The 19,974-nt window shown below is 54.6% G+C and overlaps 2 protein-coding genes across 6 annotated transcripts; both read left to right on the forward strand.

Moving 5' to 3' along the window:
• Positions 1 to 1,678: 1,678 nt before the first annotated feature.
• Positions 1,679 to 10,383, forward strand: RBM42 (RNA binding motif protein 42). 3 transcript variants are annotated; one of them, XM_032170542.2, is made up of 10 exons: positions 1,679 to 1,928; positions 2,167 to 2,320; positions 3,791 to 3,875; positions 3,982 to 4,056; positions 5,613 to 5,678; positions 5,775 to 5,929; positions 6,370 to 6,702; positions 6,941 to 7,058; positions 9,852 to 10,046; positions 10,136 to 10,383. In XM_032170542.2, exons 1-10 carry the CDS (start codon positions 1,801 to 1,803, stop codon positions 10,246 to 10,248), a joined length of 1,422 nt encoding a protein of 473 aa, XP_032026433.1. In that variant the 5' UTR covers positions 1,679 to 1,800; the 3' UTR covers positions 10,249 to 10,383. The 3 variants fall into 3 exon arrangements, with proteins under 3 accessions (XP_032026433.1, XP_032026432.1, XP_032026434.1); XM_032170541.2 differs by having other exon boundaries at positions 1,680 to 1,928; positions 5,754 to 5,929; XM_032170543.2 differs by lacking the exon at positions 5,613 to 5,678 and having other exon boundaries at positions 1,680 to 1,928.
• Positions 10,384 to 14,715: 4,332 nt separating this feature from the next.
• Positions 14,716 to 17,870, forward strand: ETV2 (ETS variant transcription factor 2). 3 transcript variants are annotated; one of them, XM_032170545.2, is made up of 7 exons: positions 14,716 to 15,140; positions 15,418 to 15,514; positions 15,599 to 15,682; positions 15,949 to 16,029; positions 16,259 to 16,738; positions 17,244 to 17,356; positions 17,651 to 17,870. In XM_032170545.2, exons 2-7 carry the CDS (start codon positions 15,445 to 15,447, stop codon positions 17,849 to 17,851), a joined length of 1,029 nt encoding a protein of 342 aa, XP_032026436.1. In that variant the 5' UTR covers positions 14,716 to 15,140; positions 15,418 to 15,444; the 3' UTR covers positions 17,852 to 17,870. The 3 variants fall into 3 exon arrangements, with proteins under 3 accessions (XP_032026436.1, XP_058281356.1, XP_058281357.1); XM_058425373.1 differs by having other exon boundaries at positions 15,418 to 15,682; XM_058425374.1 differs by lacking the exon at positions 15,949 to 16,029.
• The last annotated feature ends 2,104 nt before the right edge of the window (positions 17,871 to 19,974 follow it).

Raw genomic sequence — 19,974 nt, forward strand, 5'->3', positions numbered from 1 at the left:
TGAGCCCAACGTTAATGGTATTTTTTAAAAATAGTTCTTATCGGCCGGGCGCGGTGGCTCACGCCTGTAATCCCAGCACTTTGGGAGGCCGAGGCGGGCGGATCACAAGGTCAGGAGATGGAGACCATCCTGGCTAACACGGTGAAACCCCGTCTCTACTAAAAATACAAAAAATTAGCCAGGCGTGGTAGCGGGCGCCTGTAGTCCCACCTGCTTGGGAGGCTGAGGCAGGAGAATGGCGTGAATCCAGGAGGTGGAGCTTGCAGTGAGCCGAGATCGCGCCACTGCACTCCAGCCTGGGCCACAGAGCAAGACTCCGTCTCAAAAAAAAAAAAAAAATAGTTCTTATCAGTTAAGGAGACATAATGGCGCATTTATGACTGAGTTGATGTCTGGAATTTGCTTTAACATACTCCAGCAAAAAAATATAAAAATAAGAAAAGTATAAGGCCATGCGCAGTGGCTCATGCCTGTAATCCCAGCACTCTGGGAGGCCGAGGCGAGTGGATCACTTGAGATCAGAAGTTTGCGACCAGCCTGGCCAACATGGTGAAACCCCGCCTCTACTAAAAATACAAAAATTAGCCGGGTGTGATAATACACACCTGTAATCCCAGCTACTAGGGAAGCTGAGGCAGGAGAATCCCTTGAGTCCAGGAGGTGGAGGTTGAAGCGAGCCAAGATCACACTACTGCAATCCAGCCTGGGCGACAGAGCGAGACTCCGTCTCAAAAAAAAAAAAAAAAAAAGAAGGAACTTTGTAACATTCTCCCCGCCCTTGAGAATGTACTTTGTAGGCCTATCCCAAACCTGTAAGAACTAATGATAATCCCACCACCCTTTGCTGACTCCTTTTTCGGACTCAGCCCGCCTGCACCCAGGTGAAATAAACAGCCTTGTTGCTCACACAAAACCTGCTTGGTGGTCTCTTCACACGGACGCGCGTGACAAGTACAGATCAAGTGAAATCCAGAAGTGTTGAATATTGGTAGCGTTTGAGATGTACTTAAGAGTGCGTTATGCTATTCCCCTTAATGTACATGTTTGAAAATATTCAGACTAAAACACTTGTGAAGGCTACGGGAAAAAAAAAAAAAGGGTCAGCTGTGGCCCAAGAAAAGACAGGGACCAAGCCCACGGACGTGCTCCTCTTAGTTGCACTAGTCTCTGGGTCTTGGTTCCCACCCTGAACAGCTCTCCTCATCTTTAAATGTCTTCAGCTGTCCTCCTCCAGGAAGCCGGATCAGGCGCTTCCTCCCAGGCGTCTCCGGTCTTCGTGGGAACTACAAGTCGGGTGTCAACCCACTCCAGGATAGAGGCCCCCAGGCGCCAGCCAGGCATCCCAGCCTTGCCCAACCCTGGGGTTGACAAGGACTTTAGCGTCTTTTTAAACTTCCGGCGCGGGCTCCGCGGTGGCACAGGAGGGCCCTCCGAACTTTCCTGCGATCTCAAAGGTCCAGATTCCACATTGGGGATGGGCCCAACTGACTTTGCTTCGCTCTCATTAGCCCGTGGTCCTCCAGGAAGGCGGGGCCGCCTCTCCGCTGTGCTCTCATAAGCCCAGGTTCTTACGTTCGTTTGTCCTTCTCTCACTCTGATTGGCCTACATTCCCCTGAGGGTGTGGCCAAATCTCATTGGCTCTCGCGCCCGAATATATGACGTCATGCGCCAGCGGCCGTCGCTTTTGCTGGACGTCATACTCGGGAGCCCACCCGGACGAAGGCGGAGAGTAGACAGCAGAACCAGCGGCGGCGGCTAAGCTGAGACAGTAGTAGTTGGCAACAGCGACGACGGCAGCGATGGCTGGGGCGGGGCCGGCCCCGGGACTCCCGGGTGCAGGAGGACCCGTGGTCCCGGGTCCTGGCACTGGCATCCCGGGCAAGAGCGGCGAGGAACGCTTGAAGGAAATGGAGGCGGAGATGGCCCTGTAAGGCCCGCGACAGGGAGTGATAAAAGTCGTCCCAGAGCCAGAGCCAGCGAATCTCGGAGCCTCCAGGCCTCGATAGGCCGGAGATACGGCTCTAACATGGGGAAGTGGGGCCTTCGGGATTGTGGGGGCGAGGATAGGGGAGAGGTTGGCAGGGGTGAGGGTCCTCTCGCGATATACCCAGAGTTCCAAAATTGGTACGAGGTCCTGAGCGCTGATGTCTGTTCTACTCCTCCAGGTTTGAGCAGGAAGTTCTGGGGGCTCCAGTACCTGGAATCCCAACTGCTGTGCCTGCGGTGCCCACGGTCCCCACGGTCCCCACGGTAGAAGCGATGCAGGTCCCAGCGGCTCCTGTGATCCGCCCAATTATCGCGACCAACACATACCAGCAGGTACGGCTGAGCTAAGGCATGTAAGTTAGGGAACACAATGCCTCGAACACAGTAGGTGTTTGTGTACAGAGAGCTGTTGACGTTTTGGCTTGTTGACTAATTAGCATGACAAATATTTTATATGCCAGGCACTGAGAACACAGTAATGACTGAGAGAGACATTTCTGCCCTGTGGGAGGTTATATTCTAGAGTATGTTGTCCAGTAGAGCTTTCTGCAATGATGAGAATGTTCTGATATATTTAAAATTTATATTTAATAGTTCGTTATTCTCATTAGTCACATTTCAAGTGCTCAGTAGCCAACTATATATGACTAGTAGAGAAAGAGAGAGAAATTATTAAGATGAAAATAGGCTGGGCGCCGGGCGCAGTGGCTCACACCTGTAATCCCAGCACTTTGGGAGGCCGAGGCGGGCAGATCACAAGGTCAAGAGATCGAGTCCATCCTGGCCAACATGGTGAAACCCCGTTTCTACTAAAATTACAAAAATTAGCTGGGTGTGGTGGCATGCGCCTGTAGTCCCAGCTACTTGGGAGGCTGAGGCAGGAGAATCGCTTGAACCTGGGAAGCGGAGGTTGCAGTGAGCTGAGATTGCGCCACTGCACTGGAGCCTGGTGACAGAGCGAGACTCTCTCTCTCAAAAAAAAAAAAAAGCCCTGAGGCAGCTGCATACCTGTTGTGTTCAAGGAACAGCAAGGAGACCAGTGACAGTGGAGTGAGCAAAGAGGAAAGTGGGAGGAGATAAGGACAGAGAGGCGAGGCCAAATCTTGTAGAGCCTTACGGCCATTTTAAGAACCCTGGCGGCCAGGCATAGTTGCTCAGGCCTGTTATCCCAGCCCTTTGGGAGGCCAAGGCAGGTAGATCACGAGGTCAGGAGTTCAAGACCAGCCTGGCCAACATGGCGAAACCCCATCTCTACTAAAAATAGAAAAATTAGCCGGGCGTGTTGGCGGGCGCCTGTAATCCCAGCTACTCAGGAGGCTGAGGCAGGAAAATCACTTGAACCTGGGAGGTAGAGGTTGCAGTGAGCCACGCTTGTGCCACTGCACTCCAGCCTGGGCAACAGAGCCAGACTCCATCTCAAAAAAAAAAAAAAAAAAAAGACTGTAAGGGACAAGGGCAGAAGCCAGGAGATGGAGGAAGGGGCTAGTACAGTAATCTAGACAGGAGTTAATGGTGGCTTGGATGGAGGTTGTGCATGGGAGGTGGGGAGGACAGGCTGGACACAGTTTCAGTTGGTGCTAAGTGCTGTGGGGAAGATGAAATAAGGTGGTGAGAGAAGTTGCTGCTCAGAGAGCCCTAGTGTGATCCCAAAAGCCTCCCCGAGAAGTGGCATTTTAGTTAAAAACTGAGATAGCCAGCCACGTACAGAGCACAAAGCATGACGCTCTTGGTCTCTTGGGGTGAGCTGGCCGCAGCACATGGGGAATGCTGTCAGACCCCTCACCCTGACCTCTTCCCCAACAGGTCCAGCAGACTCTGGAGGCCCGAGCAGCTGCTGCAGCCACAGTAGTTCCTCCCATGGTGGGTGGCCCTCCTTTTGTAGGCCCTGGTAAGTAAAGAATGGCAAGGTGAGGGGGTTGGGCAATCAGGCAGGGTGGTAAAAAGGCGTGCCCAGGACTCTCCTCCCACCATCCTTGCCTCTCCCCTCCCAACAGTTGGCTTTGGCCCTGGTGATCGGAGTCACCTGGACAGTCCAGAGGCTCGAGAAGCCATGTTCCTGCGGCGAGCAGGTGAGTCTGGGGCCAGGGACCCCCACATTTAATCAGGCACTCTTGTTTACATGACTTCAGCCTCTTGCCTAAATCCTTGCTCTAAATTACCCTTTGCATTTGATCCCAACTTGATGTTGTCACCCTAAAGCACAAACCTGATCATGTCCTTTCTGATGATGTCAAGTCAATTTTGTTTTAACCTGATCATTGCAAACCAACCCTCCTGCTGTCAGTCCTAATTCCAAATTGCCACAGCACTTAACACCTCATAACAAGCTATATCATTTCTTATTTACTATGGCTATCATCTTTTGCATCCTCTTAAAATATAAGCTCCATGAGGGGCAGAAGTCTCAGTATCTGCCACATAGGAAGCATTATGTACTGTCTGTTGATGGGATGAACACACTGTCAAGACAAGCGCCAGGCTTTTCCCCTGGCAGTCACAACCCTACATGACCTTGCTGCTTGCAGGGAGAGATCCCCAGCAGCCCAAACATTTCTGGGATGTGCCAGCAGTGCTTTTGTTAAGGTCCCTTCTCTCCCTGCTCACTGTCACCCAGCTGTAATCTTCCAGCCATCCTCCCCGCAGGCCATTTTCTACATTCCACTTTTTGTTCTTCAGGTAATCTTTACTCACACTGTCAATTTGTAGGACATTACTTGCTTATATGTATGAGAAGGATGAGTGTTTTTATTTGGATGTAAAATTCTGGTATAATCTCTGTTAAACCAAACATGCTACTTATGTTACCTAAATCCTGTTATACTTGTTAATCTGATGATCTCTGAGAAGTTGTAATGTCTCTTACTTTTTAGTATGGTTTTGATCAAAATGCAAATCTGACCTACTCCCCCTGCCCAGCTTCCAACCCTGCTGTGGCTCCCAGTGCCCTCAGGAGGACACCCATGGCTCAGCCAAGAATGCTGTGCTTTAAAAACAAAAAAGCTCTACTTGGGTGCCTGCTGGCTGCTCAGCCCTTCTCATGACACTCTCTAAGCCCCGCTGCTTCTATTACAGTTACACTAAACTGAAAAGGGAAAAGTTTTGCTTATAAATACTCTCCCTGCCAATAATATTCCCACTCACCCTTTGCCTAACACTTCATTGCCCCTCGGGTCTGAGCTCACAGGTCCCTTTCTCCAGGAAGCCTTCACTAGACCTGGCTGGGTCAGAGGGCTCCCCTCTCTTAGCACTGATCCCGCTGCCTGGGCTTCCCTGCTTCCAGCCCTGGTCCCCATTGGCTCTCCTTCTCTAGTGATGTCTCCATTCCCTCCTCCTCTGGACCAGGAGCTCCCTGAAAACCCTGGGTCTGTTGGTGTGTCCCCAGCATTGCCTGCCACAGGGCTGAGCCAGAGGAGCTTCTCAGTGGTAAATGTTCATGGAATGAACCAGGGGAGAGGCCCCCACATCTCCAGGAGGGCTCCCCAGACTCTTCTCCGGGATTTCTTGGATGCTGAGAGTATACACACACACACACACACACACACACACACACACACACACGCATGCACACCTTGTCCCAAGTGCCCCTGTCCCCCATGACACACACCCCCATCTCTCTCTCCCACAGCCGTGGCCCCCCAGAGGGCCCCTGTCCTGCGTCCAGCCTTCGTCCCCCACGTGCTACAGAGAGCAGGTGAGGGGCCAGGGTCATCATCCCTGCCACATAACTCCCCCCAGGCCCTGGAACTCCCCACTAACACCCTGACAGATTCCACTCTCTCCTCTGCAGCAGCCGGCCCCCGCCCTATGGCCCTACGGCCCCCTCACCAGGCCCTCGTGGGCCCCCCTCTGCCTGGGCCCCCTGGACCACCCATGATGTTGCCACCAATGGCTCGGGCACCAGGGCCCCCGCTGGGCTCGATGGCTGCACTGAGGCCCCCTCTGGTGAGTGTGGACAGGGAACTAATGGTCAGACGTGCGGTGGACGGGGAGACCATCCATCCTGGCCCAATGGGCTATGTCTGAGTTGGCCTCTCCCCTGACTTTCTGTTTCTCTACCTTCTCACTCTGCCTTCGTCTCTGTCTCTTTCTGCATCTTTCTGTGGCAAAATCTGTTCTCTCCTTTTGTGAAGGGAGTACAGAGAGAAACACATGCTATTGGAATATTTCTCTTTTGATTGTTCCTGATGTTCTTGTCTGTGGCTGTTTGTCTCTCTCTGCCTATATTTCTCCTTCTCTGTGTTTGTCTGGCTGGAGACTGTCTGCCTGGGTGTCTCTTGGCTGCTCTCTGGCCCCCAGGCCCTTGCTTTGTTGGATGGAATGGGGATGAGAGTAAGGTCTGAGCCTGTGAGCCGGCCCCCCTCATGCTCTCTTCTTACCCACAGGAAGAGCCAGCAGCACCCCGAGAGCTGGGCCTAGGCCTGGGGTTGGGCCTGAAAGAGAAGGAAGAGGCAGTGGTGGCGGCGGCAGCTGGGCTGGAGGAGGCTAGTGCGGCTGTGGCCGTGGGGGCAGGAGGTGCCCCAGCTGGCCCTGCAGTCATTGGGCCCAGCCTGCCGCTGGCCCTGGCCATGCCATTGCCCGAGCCTGAGCCCCTGCCCCTCCCGCTGGAGGTCGTCCGCGGCCTCCTGCCCCCACTGCGCATTCCTGAACTCCTGTCCCTGCGTCCTCGGCCCCGGCCCCCTCGGCCAGAGCCACCCCCAGGCCTCATGGCTCTTGAGGTAAGCAGGGAGCCTAGCGGTGAGGGGACAGAGGGGACGGGGGGTGCAGACAGGGGCCCAGGAACTTCCACACAGACAGACCGGGCAGCAGGAGGACCCGGGGGAGGGAGGCGGACACATGTGCCCCACATCCAGAAGCACATCCAGCCCTTACTGTGGTGGCAGGAGGGTCGGGGACCAAAGGACAGTGGGAGACCCCAGTACCAAGCCCTTTGCACCCCTCCCCTTTCTTCTGCAGGTCCCAGAGCCCCTGGGTGAAGACAAGAAGAAGGGGAAGCCAGAGAAATTGAAACGGTGCATTCGCACAGCGGCAGGGAGCAGCTGGGAGGACCCCAGCCTGCTGGAGTGGGATGCAGGTAAGCTGCTGAAGCTCGAGGTCAGGCGTGGCTCGGCCAAGGTCAGACCAGGCTGCTGTCCTTGGGCTGCAGACTGGGAGGGTGAACCCTCTCAGTAGGGTGGGCGCTGTTGTTAGCCCACCTTGGGGAGGGGGAGGCTATGGCTCAGGGGCTGGTTCCTCACCTAGCCATGGGCCGGAGCTTGGTGGAGATGACGGGGACATGGGGCTTTGTAGCCCATTTTACTCATGAGGTGCCTGGCTTCAGAGAGCATTCTTTTTTTTCCCAACTCTTAGGAAAAAAAATTTTTTTCTTTTTTTTTTGAGATGGAGTCTCACTCTGTCGCCCAGGCTGGAGTGCAGTGGCACGATCTTGGCTCACTGCAGCCTCCGCCCCCCAGGTTCAAGTGATTCTCCTGCCTCAGCCTCCCAAAGTGCTGGGATTACAGGCATGAGCCACTGCGCCCGGCCGGGAAAAATTTTAAACACAGAATGGCACAGTAAACAGCCGTCTACCCACCACCTAGATTCTGCAATTAACATTTTGCTGTGTTTACTTTTTTCCTCTTTGTGTATGTATGTGGTTTCTTTGTTTTTAGCTCAGTCATTTGAAGCAAGTTATAAGTGAAGTAATCACTTATAAATATCTCGGTATTTATCTCCTAAGAAAAGAGATATTTTGACCAGGCATGGTGGCTTACACCTGTAATCCCAGCACTTTGGGAGGCGGAGGCAGGCGGATCACTTGAGGTCAGGAGTTCAAGACCAGCCTGGCCAACATGGTGAAACCCCGTCTCTACTAAAAATACAAAAAATTTAGCCAGGCGTGGTGGGAGGCACCTATAATCCCAGCTACTCGGTTGGCTGAGACAGGAGTATCGCCTGAACCTGGGAGACAGAGGTTGCAGTGAGCCAAGATCAGGCCACTGCACTCCAGCCTGGCAACAATGAGACTCCATCTCAAAAAAAAAAAAAAAAGAAAAAAAGAGAGAGACTTTTTGCATATCATAATACTATTATCAACTCTAAGAACATTAACTAATTCGGTATCTTCTTCTCAGTTTATATTCGTATTTCCCTAGGTGTCCCAAAACTCTGTTAGAACTATTAATGTTTTTGCCCTGAACCAGCATGCATGCAGTTTTATGTCCCTCAATTATATGTTTTTGTTTGTTTGTTTGTTTTTTGTTTTTTTTTTTTTTGAGATGGAGTTTCGCTCCGTCGCCCAGGCTGGAGTGCAGTGGTGCAATCTCAGCGGCTCACTGCAACCTCCACCTGCCGGGGTCAAGTAGTTCTCCTGCCCCAGCCTCCCAAGTAGCTGGGACTACAGGCGTGCACCACCATGCTTGGCTAATTTTTTGTATTTTTAGTAGAGACGGGGTTTCACCATGCTGGCCAGGCTGGTCTCAAACTCCTGACCTCGTGATCCGCCCGCCTCAGCCTTCCAAAGTGCTGGGGTTACAGGCATGAGCCACCACGCCCAGCCTCGATTATATCTTAATAAGAACGGTCTCTTTCCTACCTCTTTGTTTTGTATATATTTTTTGAAGTGTCCAGGGCAGTTGTCATGTATGCGGTCCCACCTTCTGAGTTTGTCCGGTTGTTTGCTCCTGGCATCGCCTAACTTGTTCTTAGAGTGTCCCATATCACAGACGCCATGGGGCAGCCGTGCAATGGCTGAAGAAGGAGATGGGCCCCTCCTGCCTCAGTGTTTGACTTCCGCCCCCTCTCCTGGGACTGTCTACCTGGCCCAGAGAAGACCCTAGCTCTGTGACCTTGGGCAAGTCACTTAGCCTGGTTTTGTTTTGTTTCTTCTTTTTTTTTTTTTTCCTTTTTTTTGAGACAGAGTCTCGCACTGTCACCCAGGTTGGAGTGCAGTGGTATAATCTTGGCTCACTGCAGCCTCCGCCTTCTGGGTTGAAGCAATTCTCCCACCTCAGCCTTCCGAGTAGCTGGGATTACAGGCACCCACCACCACACCCAGCTAATTTTTGTATTTTTTAGTAGAGATGGAGTTTCACCATGTTGGTCAGGCTGGTCTTGAACTCTTGAGCTCAAGTCATCCACCTGCCTCAGCCTCCCAAAGTGCTGGGATCACAGGCGTGAGCCACCGTGCTTGGCTCACTTAGCTTTTTAAGCCTCATCTTCCTCCTCCCCTCCCTTGTGGGGACAGGGATTCACGGGACAGAGCATGTTCAGTGGAAGCCCAGGCCCAACTCAGAGGCAGCATGAGAATGTCAGCTGGGTGCAGCCATGGCGGAGGAGCAGGCAGCATGTCTAGGTCTCAAGGGGGAGTTAGGGCAGGCTTTGTAGGGAAGCAGGGCTGAGGAAAGATGAAGCCCATGTTCCTGAGGTGCCATGACGGGCAGCCAGTGGGTGACGGGTCCAGGGGACCAAGGGACACCAAGGCTCAGAGGAAAGGCCAAGGCTAGGGCAGAGTTAGTGGTGTTACCACGGGAATGAGCGAGGTGGCCCTGGGGTGAGGAGGGCAGTGCAGTTCAAGGTTAAAAGTAAGGACTCGAGCCAGATGCCTGAGCTCGTCTTAGCTCTGCCACTTCCTGCTTGTGTCACTTTGGGCAGTGACTTCACCTCTCTGTGCCTCAGTGTAAAAGCATGGTTGGGAATGCCAGAAATGGAAACACCCCTCCAGGTGCCCAGCAGAGCTCCTGGCGCAGGGTCAGTAGGTGTTGACCATTATTACTAAGAGGTCCCTAGGCAGAGACTAGATACCTCTGAAAAGGTGGGGTCGTTCAGACAAGGTAGACACCGGGCAAGGCCTTTGCATCCTCTGATGTCATCTCTCCCCCATCCCCAGATGACTTCCGGATCTTCTGTGGAGATCTGGGCAATGAGGTGAACGATGACATCTTGGCACGCGCCTTCAGCCGCTTCCCATCCTTCCTTAAGGCCAAGGTGATCCGTGACAAGCGCACAGGCAAGACCAAGGGCTACGGCTTCGTCAGCTTCAAGGACCCCAGCGACTACGTGCGCGCTATGCGTGAGATGAATGGTGGGTGCAGCCTCCCCTGGGAACTGCAGGCGCGGCAGGTGCTGGCCTAAGCCTGACCTGAGCCTACCTTGAACCCTCTGTCTCCACAGGGAAGTATGTGGGCTCGCGCCCCATCAAGCTTCGCAAGAGCATGTGGAAGGACCGGAATCTGGACGTGGTCCGCAAGAAGCAGAAGGAAAAGAAGAAGCTGGGCCTGAGATAGGGTCTGTGGCCAGGCACCCGCTCCCACCTGGCCGGGCGCTGGCTCCTCCCTCAGTTCTCTTTGGAACACCCCCAGCTGTCCACCCATCCCCTGCCCCAAAACCAGTTTCAATAAATTTACGTTCATTTCCACCCCTGGCTGGGCATGGAAGCACGCTGTGGGGAGCAGGGCTTGGCTTCCCCATACCTGGAAATGGCGGGGAGCCTTGAGAGTTTACCCAGACAAACACCCAGGCGGGGGCGTCTGAGCCCTTCCTGCGCACCCATTCCCTCTTCAAACCTCTTCCACACATGCTGAGTGCTGCTTATTCCAGAGGAGAAAGGGGGGCCAATGGCAAGGGTGAAGCCAAGCTGAGGCCCACCCCCATGTCCTGGCTACTTCCTGTGTTCTCAGCACCAAGGTAGGAGATCTAGGCCTTTCCCTTCTGGAGCTCACAGCCTTCTAGGCCCTCTTCCATCCAGTAGACTCTCACCAAGGGTCTGAACAGTGCTTGGGGACACAATGGTGACTAAAAGTCCTGGGCCCTGCACCCTTAGAGCTCAAGGTCCAGTGGCAGAAAATAGGCCCAGTGCCCTGACAGTAAGAGTGGTCAGGGCAGGATGGGGGCACCCAGGGTGCTGACCTGTGGGTAAGGGGCTCTTCCTGAAGGAACTGTCCACCCCCAAGTCTCCTCTGGGGCTTTCCAGCTTCTCCAGTCTGCCACACCCAGCCAGCTCACCGTGCTGTCTCGGTGGGCACCTCTATCTCTGTCTCTGTGGGTACCCCTCCATTTCTTGTCTCTAAGCTTCTATATCCCTGTTGGTCTCTGTTCTCTCCCTTGGAGGTGGGAAATGAAAACAGGAGAGACCCACAGATGGAGAGAGAGAAGAGACTCGGGGTATGTTCCCCTCTTTTCCCAGCTCCAAGCTGGCCTCTGCATGTCTGAAGAGGTGTCTGTGCAGGGCCTTGAATGCCAGGCTGAGAGCTTAAGCTTTACGCAGAAGGCAGCAGCAAGCCCCAAAAAGCTGAGAAAATTCAAGCAGCAGCAAGGTCCTGGGCAGCACAGATGTGTGCTGTAGAAAGGGCCCTGCGACTGGCTGGGCGCAGTGGCACACGCCTGTAATCCCAGCACTTGGGGAGGCAGGTGGATCACTTGAGGTCACGAGTTCGAGACCAGCCTGGCCAACATAGTAAAAGCCTGTCCCTACTGAAAAATACAAAAATTAGTTGGGCCTGGTGGCGGGCACATGTAGTCCCAGCTACTTGGGAGGGCTGAGGCAGGAGCATCGCTTGAACCTGGTAAAAGGAGGTTGCAGTGAGCTGAGATCGCGCCACTGCACTACAGCCTTAGCGACAGAGTGAGATTCTGTCTCAAAAAAAAAAAAAAACGCCCTGCGACCACCACTGTGGCTGGAAGAAGGCTGGGGTAGGGACCGGGCCAGAGGAGGGAGATGGCAGGGTTTGAGTATGGGGAGGAGTGGAGGGTCTCCCAGGGACACAGCCATCAGAACCCTCCATTAGGAGGGAGCAGGTTGGGCAGGACTTTGTGGGGCATAAGTCGGGGATGGACAATACCAAGGCCTCTCTGGGACCGAGGTACCCCAGGAGAGGTGTCGAATTTCTCCTGTTCCTGTCTTCCCCGCCTTACTGCCCCCTCTCTGACGTCACATTTTCCAGTCTGATCAGAGGGTGAGAGCCTCCCTCCCTGGCAGGAAGTGCCCTTTAGCCCCCTGCCACCTGGGCCAGACCACCCAGCCCCAGGATCCTCAAAGCCCCTTCCCCCCATCACTAGTCTTTTCTACCCCTGACCCCCCTTGTGCTGACAGCAAGCATAGGGGCACGGGAGGAGATGGGAAGAGAGGATGGCTCCAGAAAGGACGCTTCCAAATGCATGTGATTCTCACTTCCAAGTGGGAGCAGAACAGTAGGTACAGGAGGACATGCAGAGTGGGGTAACAGGCACTGCAGACTCCAAAAGGCGGGAGCGTGGGGGAAGCTGAACAGTTACCAGTTGGGTACGTTGCTCACTATTCAGATGCACTAAAGGCCCAGGCCTCACCGTGACATATATCCAGTAAGGAATCTGCAATTGTACCCCGTAAATGTTTTATCTTTTTTTTTTAATGCACACAAGTCTTCCTGAGAACAAGAAGAGACACACACAGAATGTGGCAGGCAGAGGTAGAGATGGCGCTGTGAGCAGGAGGCTCTGAGGCAGAGATGAGAACCATCAGAGACTGCAGTGGGAAGGGAGACAGGGAGAAAACCAAGAGACAGATGGAGACAGACAAGGAGATGAGATAGGAACACTCAAAGACAGATGGGGAGGGCCAGAGATGTCAGAAGAGACTGGATGACAAAGCCTCACTGGAGTCAGGCCCATGGCAACAGAGACCCAGCTTTAGAGATGCCAACCTGAAGAAAGAGGGCAGAGAGACATGGAGAGACAGACAAGAGGCCAGCTTCAAGCACGGGAAGCCAGGACTACCTTCAGGCCCCCGCGCTGGACGGATAGAGGGACCAGTGATGCTCCAGGGCTCTGTGGCTCACCCCACACTGATTCCAATCCCAGTCCCACTCCCACCCCATGGGACCCTGATAAACTCCCTCAAGGAGCCCGGTTTACTTTCTGTAAAATGGAAGGAGGAGCAGTGCCACCCGCTCTCCAGAACGGCAAGTAGTTAATGATCAAGAGGCTGGGTTGGGGATTGGAAGATGCCTATATGCAAAAGTTATTTTTAATGGTAAATATTATATACTTATTAAAATACAGCAGGATGGGCTGGGCGCAGTGGCTCATGCTTCTAATTCCAGCACTAAGGTTAAGGCAGGTGAATAGCTTGAGGCCAGGAGTTTGAGACCAGCCTGGCCAACATGGCAAAACCCCATCTCTACTAAAAGTGCAAAAATTAGCCTAGGCATGGTGGCTCACGCCTGTAATCCCAGCACTTTGGGAGGCTGAGGCAAGTGGATCACTTGAGGTCAGGAGTTCGAGACCAGCCTGGCCAACATAGCAAAACCCCGTCTCTACTAAAAATGCAAAAAATTAGCTGGGCATGGTGGTGCTTGCCTGTAATCCCAGCTACTTGGAAGGCTGAGGCAGGAGAATTGCTTGAACCTGGGAGGCAGAGGTTGCAGTGAGCTGAGATCGCACCACTGCACTCCAGCCTGGGCGACAGAGTGAGACTCCATCTTAAAAAATATTTTATATATTTATAGGCCGGGCGCGGTGGCTCACGCTTGTAATCCCAGCACTTTGGGAGGCCGAGGCGGGCGGATCACGAGGTCAGGAGATCGAGACCACGGTGAAACCCTGTCTCTACTAAAAATACAAAAAAAATTAGCCGGGCGTGGTGGCGGGCGCCTGTAGTCCCAGCTACTCGGAGAGGCTGAGGCAGGAGAATGGCGTGAACCCGGGAGGCGGAGGTTGCAGTGAGCCGAGATCGCGCCACTGCACTCCAGCCTGGGAAAAAAAAAAAAAAAAAAAAAAAAAAAAAATATATATATATATATATATAGGACACCCAGTTACTGAATTTTACATGAACAATTTCATAGTTTAGGTATGTCCTAAATATTTCATGTATGTATATGTTACATGTATAGCTGTTTTTGTTGTTGTTTTTTGCTGAATTATTTGAGCAAGTTACAGACTTTTTTGTTTGTTTGTTTTTTTGAGATGAAGTTTCGCTCTTGTTCCCCAGGCTGGAGTGCAATGGCATGATCTTGGCTCACTGCAACCTCCATCTCCCAGGTTCAAGCAATTCTCCTGCCTCAGCCTCCGGAGTAGCTGGAATTACAAGCACCTGCCACCACGCCCGGCTAATTTTTTGTATTTTTAGTAGAGACTAGGTTTCACCATGTTGGACAGGCTGATCTAGAACTCCTGACCTCACATGATCCACCCGCCTCAGCCTCCCAAATTGCTGGGATTACAGGCATGAGTCACCGCACCCAACCACAAGTTACAGACATTATAACATTTCATCTCTGAGTTCATTTCCTAAATGATATCTTTCATCCTGAATACCATTATCAAATCTAAGAAAAGAATTCTATGATATTTCATATTCAGTTCATACTCCATTTTCCCCAATTGTCCTAAACTGTTACAGCACGGAAGGGCATGGGGTCTGGAGAAGGAGAGCAGTGGGAGGATACCTGCCTTACCTTCCCCCTTCATCAAATGAGAGTATGTATTGTACTTGCCTTACAGAAGGATTCAATGAAGGCGTATGGCACAGTTGGTTTCACACAATGAGCCCTCATTTAATGTTGGCTGTTATTGCTATTATTGTTATTGTTGAAATTGTTGATGTCAATATTGTTATGATTGGCACTCCTGGGAAGCAGCCCCAGGACGCCCTCCCTACTGGGCCTGGTGGGGGATTGGGTCGGCCTTCACTCCTGCTCCACGCCCCCGCAGTTACTCTGCCGATTGTGACGTCAGCTGACGCTGGGGGCGGGTGGGGGAATCTGGCCGGAAATCCCTCTTCCTGTTGCAGATAAGCCCAGCTCAGCCCAGCTGACCCCAGACCCTCTCCCCTGACTCCCCCCATGTCGCAGGATCAAGACCCTGAGGCAGACAGCCTGTTCACCAAGCCCCTCGCCCCGCCCCCATCACCCCGTAAACTTCTCCCAGCCTCCGCCCCGCCCTCACCCAGCCCGCTGTTCCCCAAGCCCCGCTCCAAGCCCACGCCACCCCTGCAGCAGGGCAGCCCCAGAGGCCAGCACCTATCCCCAAGGCTGAGGTCGAGGCTCGGCCCCGCCCCTGCCCCTGCAACTTGAGCCTGGCTGCGACCCCTGCTCTGACGTCTCGGAAAATTCCCCCTTGCCCAGGCCCTTGGGGGAGGGGGTGCATGGTATGAAATGGGGCTGAGACCCCCGGCTGGGGGCAGAGGAACCCGCCAGAGGTGAGCCATGAACTGAGGACTAGATGCCTGGGTGTCTGGGTTAGGAAGGACCTGGGGGACTAGACTCCCAAGAAGCCAGGGGCCTGGACTCCTGGGTCTGAGAGAGGAAGAGAGCTAGGGTCCCTCATTCCTGGGACCAAGATTCTAGGCTCCTGGGGAAGGAGGGAGCGGAGGCCTGGACTCCTGGCTCTGAGGGAAGCTCGGGCTGGGGCCCAGACTCCAGGGCCTCCAAGTGTCACCAGCTCACCCATTGCCATCTGGACTTTTCCCTACCCAGAATATTCAGAAGGCCTTCATCGCATCCATGGACGTGTGGAACTGGGATGAGGCATCCCCACAGGAAGTGCCTCCAGGGAACAAGCTGGCAGGGCTTGGTAGGCTGCCGAGGCTGCCACAACGTGTGTGGGGAGGGTGTCCAAGTGGGGCCTCTGCTGACCCTAACCCCTTATCCCCTGCAGAAGGAGCCGAATTAGGCTTCTATTTCCCTGATCCGGCACTCCAAGGGGACACGCCGATAGCGACAGCAGAGACATGCTGGAAAGGTGGCTGCGGGCTGGGACCCCTGAGTGCTGGAAAAGAACAGGGGAGGCTGGGATCCTAGGGCAAAGGGAGGAGGGGGGCGTGCCTAGGCTCCTGGGACTGCGGGTGGGGGGGCGCGTGCTTGACCCCCTGAGGGTGAAGGAAAAGGGGGCGCGGGGTGCTGAAATAGGGGCTGGGGGGTCATAACTCCCAGTCCCTGACAAGTAAAGACTAGAGAGTGGGTAGTTAAGGGGTCTCTGTCATTGCTCACACTCCTCCCCAAACTCAGGTACAAGCTCATCCCTGGCAAGCTTCCCACAGCTGGACTGGGGCTCCGCGTTACTGCACCCAGAAGTTCCATGGGGGGAGGGTGAGTGTGGGGAGAGGCGGTGGGAGGTGGGGACTGGGGTCCCGAGGCACCGGGGCCGGAGGTGTAGACTCCCTGATCTTTGAGGACTGAGAACACCAGCGCCCTCAAGGTGGCATGACCTGGATACGGGACAGCCGGCCCCCAAGTGCCAGGGCTGACAGCTGAGACCCCTAGAGTTTTTGAGGGGGCACCTGGGCTGCCCTCACTCGGGATCCATTACTCCTCACAGAGCCCGACCCTCAGGCTCTTCCGTGGTCGGGAGACTGGACAGACGTGGCATGCACAGCCTGGGACTCTTGGAGCGGAGCCTCGCAGACCCTGGGCCCCGCCCCTCCCGGCCCGGGCCCCATCCCCGCCGCCGGCTCCGAAGGCGCCGCGGGCCAGAACTGTGTCCCCGCGGCGGGAGGGGCCACCTCATGGTCGCGCGCCCAGACCGCCGGGAGTAACACCAGCTGGGACTGTTCTGTGGGCCGCGACGGCGTCACCTACTGGGGCAGTGGCCTGGGCTGGGAGCCGCGCACGGACTGTACCATTTCGTGGGGCGGGCCCGCGGGCCCGGACTGTACCACCTCCTGGAACCCGGGGCTGCGTGCGGATGGCACCATCCCTCTGAAGGGGTACCAGAGCTCAGCTCTCACCGTTTCCTCCGAACCGAACCCGCAGTCGGACCGTGCCAGTTTGGTTCGATGCCCCAAAACTAACCACCGAGGTGAGAGGGCCGCAAAGACTGCGGGGAGGGCAAAGCTGGAGTCTTGAGCCGGCACCCAGGCACCTAAGGGGGCGGGGCTCGGGAGACTGACAGTGAGGGGGCGGGGTTTAGGGACCAGGGGCTCGAGGAAGGTGGGGCCGGTGGCCCGCACTCCAGGTCCTTGGGGAGGAGAGGGCTAAGGCACTGGTAGTCTTATAGGGACAAAGGGGATGAGGACCCAGGCTCCTGGATTATATAAAACGAAAGCGATGAAGGCCTAGATTCCTGGGTCTCCGAGATGGGTAGGCCAAACTCCTAAATCTCTGAGACTGGGCCCTTGGACGCTTGAGTCTCCAAGGCTGACTGTTGGGTCCCCTATATGGAGGGATCTGAACTCGTGGATCTCAGAGAAGGGGGGGATCCGGACTCCTGGGTCCCGAGTTGGGAGGACCCGGACCTCTAGATCATTGAAGTGGTGTGATCCAGGGCCGGGAAGACTGAGTGTGCCCCTCCCTTCATCCCGCAGGTCCCATTCAGCTGTGGCAGTTCCTCCTGGAGCTGCTCCACGACGGGGCGCGTAGCAGCTGCATCCGTTGGACTGGCAACAGCCGCGAGTTCCAGCTATGCGACCCCAAAGAGGTGGGGCAGCTCCCCTGCCCAGCCAAATCCTGCCCCGTCTCTTCTGGTTCTATTTAGCCCCGCCCAAGGGCTAGGTTCAATCGCCTAGCCCTCGGCCCCGCCCCTCCCCGGCCCACTCGAGGCCCCGCCCAACCCTTCTCAAACCCAGTCTCCCGCCTTAACCAACCCAGTCTCCACCCGGCTCTGCGAGGCCTCGTCCAGGTCTGCACTGCACACCGCCCCCAGGCCCGCCCCGCCCCACTATCGCCAAGCCCCGCCCCTTCCCACTCCGACCGAGCCCGACCTCTGTCCTAGGTGGCTCGGCTGTGGGGCGAGCGCAAGAGAAAGCCGGGCATGAATTACGAGAAGCTGAGCCGAGGCCTGCGCTACTACTATCGCCGCGACATCGTGCGCAAGAGCGGGGGGCGCAAGTACACGTACCGCTTCGGGGGCTGCGTGCCCAGCCTAGCCTATCTGGACTGTGCAGGGGGCGGACGGGGAGCAGAGACACAATAAAAATTCCCGGTCAAACCTCTTCGCGCGTGCTCCTCTGCTGCATTCTTCTCGCTGATACTGACTACACCAGCTAGGGAGCCTAAGTGTGCAGCTCCACATGTTGGAATTTGGCTTCCCCACCTCGGAGACCCAGGCGTCTGGGCCTTCATCTCTTTCCTCTCACATGATCCAGAGGCCTGGATCCTTGCTCCCTAAAAGACTGCAGTGTCTTAGTCCTCTCCTCCCCGAAGACCCTGAAGTGCGGGCCACCAGCCCCAAGTCTCTTAAGCGCCCAGGTCCCTAAGCCCCGCCCCTCGCCGTCAGTTTCCCGGGTCCCGCCCCCTTAGGCCCCGTCTCTCGACCCCGCCTTCATTCCCTCCGCAGTCTTCGCGGACCTCCCGCCTCGGTGGTTAGTTTTGGGATAAGGAACCACTCACCTCCAGTGCTGGGCAATGACCAAAGGAGACCCAGACTCAGGGAGCCTGCCATGTGCCCGCCCTGTGATGAGACAGGCAAAGAAACTAAACCCAAAGCCCATAGGGCCTACTGTGTCCCTGCCCTGTGTCGGGATTTGTAAAGGAATCAGACCCAATCATGAGAGTATATCTGCTGTGTCCCCTTGAAGAGAAGACTCAGACCCTGAAAAGGGCTTACTGTGCTGTGTGTCCTCCCAGTGCAAGGGATCGTCAAAGAATTAAAACCAGTGCTTGCACCCCAACACCACTCACTCTTTCCCCACTCCAAGCTGGAGGACACAGGACTCAGACCTACACTGTAAAGAGAGCCTACGCCATTCTGAGAGCCACTGAGCCCCTAAAGAGAGCCTGCTGTGTGGTCGTCCTGTGAGCGATGCTGGGGATACAGCAGGGACCAAGACAGCCCTGGACCCTCCCCTTAAGGAGCTCACAGTCCAGTGGGAAGACAGACCCATCACCAGAGTGTTTTGAGCTGGGATGAGAAGACTCCAGGGGATTGAGGGAGGGCCAAAAGGAGAGACCTGATCTAGCCCAGGAGGAGAAGGGTCAGGGGAGACTCCCTGGAGGAGACAGCTGATTTGAGAAATCAGGTGGGCAAAGAATGTTTCAGGCAGAAGGAACAAGATCAAAGGCCCAGAGGTGGACGATCTCATACCACTGCTCAAAAGTATCAATGTGGGCCAGGCATAGTGGCTCACACATGTAATCTCAGCACTTTGGGAGGCTGAGGCAGGAGGATGGCTTGAGGCCAGGAGTTCCAGACCAGCCTGAGCAACATAGGAGAGACCCCCATCTCTATTTAAAAAATTAAAAATAAACGTGGCTACAGCAGCAACAGGGACCAATTCATAAGGATCTGTGGGCCGCGGTGAGGAGCCTGGACTGTCTCCAGGGCTCCTGGGGAGCCATCAAGGGTTTTGTTTTTTGAGATGGAGTCTCGCTCTGTCACTCTGGCTGGAGTGCAGTGATGCAATTTCAGCTCACTGCAACCTCCGACTCCCAGGTTCAAGCAATTCTCCTGCCTCAGCCTCCCAAATAGCTGGGATTACAGGTGCGCACCACCACGCACAGCTAATTTTTGTATTTTTAGTAAAGATGGGGTTGCGCCATGTTGGTCAGGCTGGTCTTGAACCCTTGGCCTCAGGTGATCCACCTGTCTTGGCCTCCCAAGGTGCTGAGATTATAGGAGTGAGCCACCGTGCCTGGCCCCCATCAAAGGGTTTTAAGCAGGGAAAGGGATTTCGATTTTAGGAAGATGTCATTGCAGGGGATGAATACATGCATGTAAACAGGTAATTCCACAAATAATCACAATGTTGATGGACACAGAATGTGTAAGAAGAGGTTCCTGACCCAGTTCCGTCTGGACACTGCACCCCAGTTGGTATGTGAGAAGCTTTAAAGGCCAGATAGGAGAGGAAGGAAAGCAGTTCTCTTTCATAGCTCCCTCTCCTAGTCCCCAGATGCCTCCTTCATTTCCACAAGAAATTCTTGCATTCAGCAAATATTTATAGAGCACTTCCTGTGTGCCAGGCACTGCTTTAGATACAATGGTGAATGAATAAGGCAGACAAAAATTCTTCCTTTATGATGATTATTTTCTATTGAGGGAGGCAAAAAGAGGTAAACATAATTTAAAAGAACAGACATAGCCGGGTGCAATGGCTC

The sequence above is a fragment of the Hylobates moloch genome, unplaced genomic scaffold (genome assembly GCF_009828535.3).
Source record: "Hylobates moloch isolate HMO894 unplaced genomic scaffold, HMol_V3 SCAFFOLD_12, whole genome shotgun sequence".
Classification (NCBI taxonomy): domain Eukaryota; kingdom Metazoa; phylum Chordata; class Mammalia; order Primates; family Hylobatidae; genus Hylobates; species Hylobates moloch.

Coding starts and splice junctions, on each gene's coding strand:
- RBM42 (XM_032170541.2), top strand. CDS start 1,801: ATGGCTGGGGCGGGGCCGGCCCCGGGACTCCCGGGTGCAGGAGGACCC. Junction 4,057..5,612: donor CATGTTCCTGCGGCGAGCAG/GTGAGTCTGGGG, acceptor TCTCTCCCACAG/CCGTGGCCCCCCAGAGGGCC. Junction 7,059..9,851: donor CCTGCTGGAGTGGGATGCAG/GTAAGCTGCTGA, acceptor CCCCATCCCCAG/ATGACTTCCGGATCTTCTGT.
- ETV2 (XM_058425373.1), top strand. CDS start 15,445: ATGGACGTGTGGAACTGGGATGAGGCATCCCCACAGGAAGTGCCTCCA. Junction 16,030..16,258: donor AGAAGTTCCATGGGGGGAGG/GTGAGTGTGGGG, acceptor TACTCCTCACAG/AGCCCGACCCTCAGGCTCTT. Junction 17,357..17,650: donor AGCTATGCGACCCCAAAGAG/GTGGGGCAGCTC, acceptor CCTCTGTCCTAG/GTGGCTCGGCTGTGGGGCGA.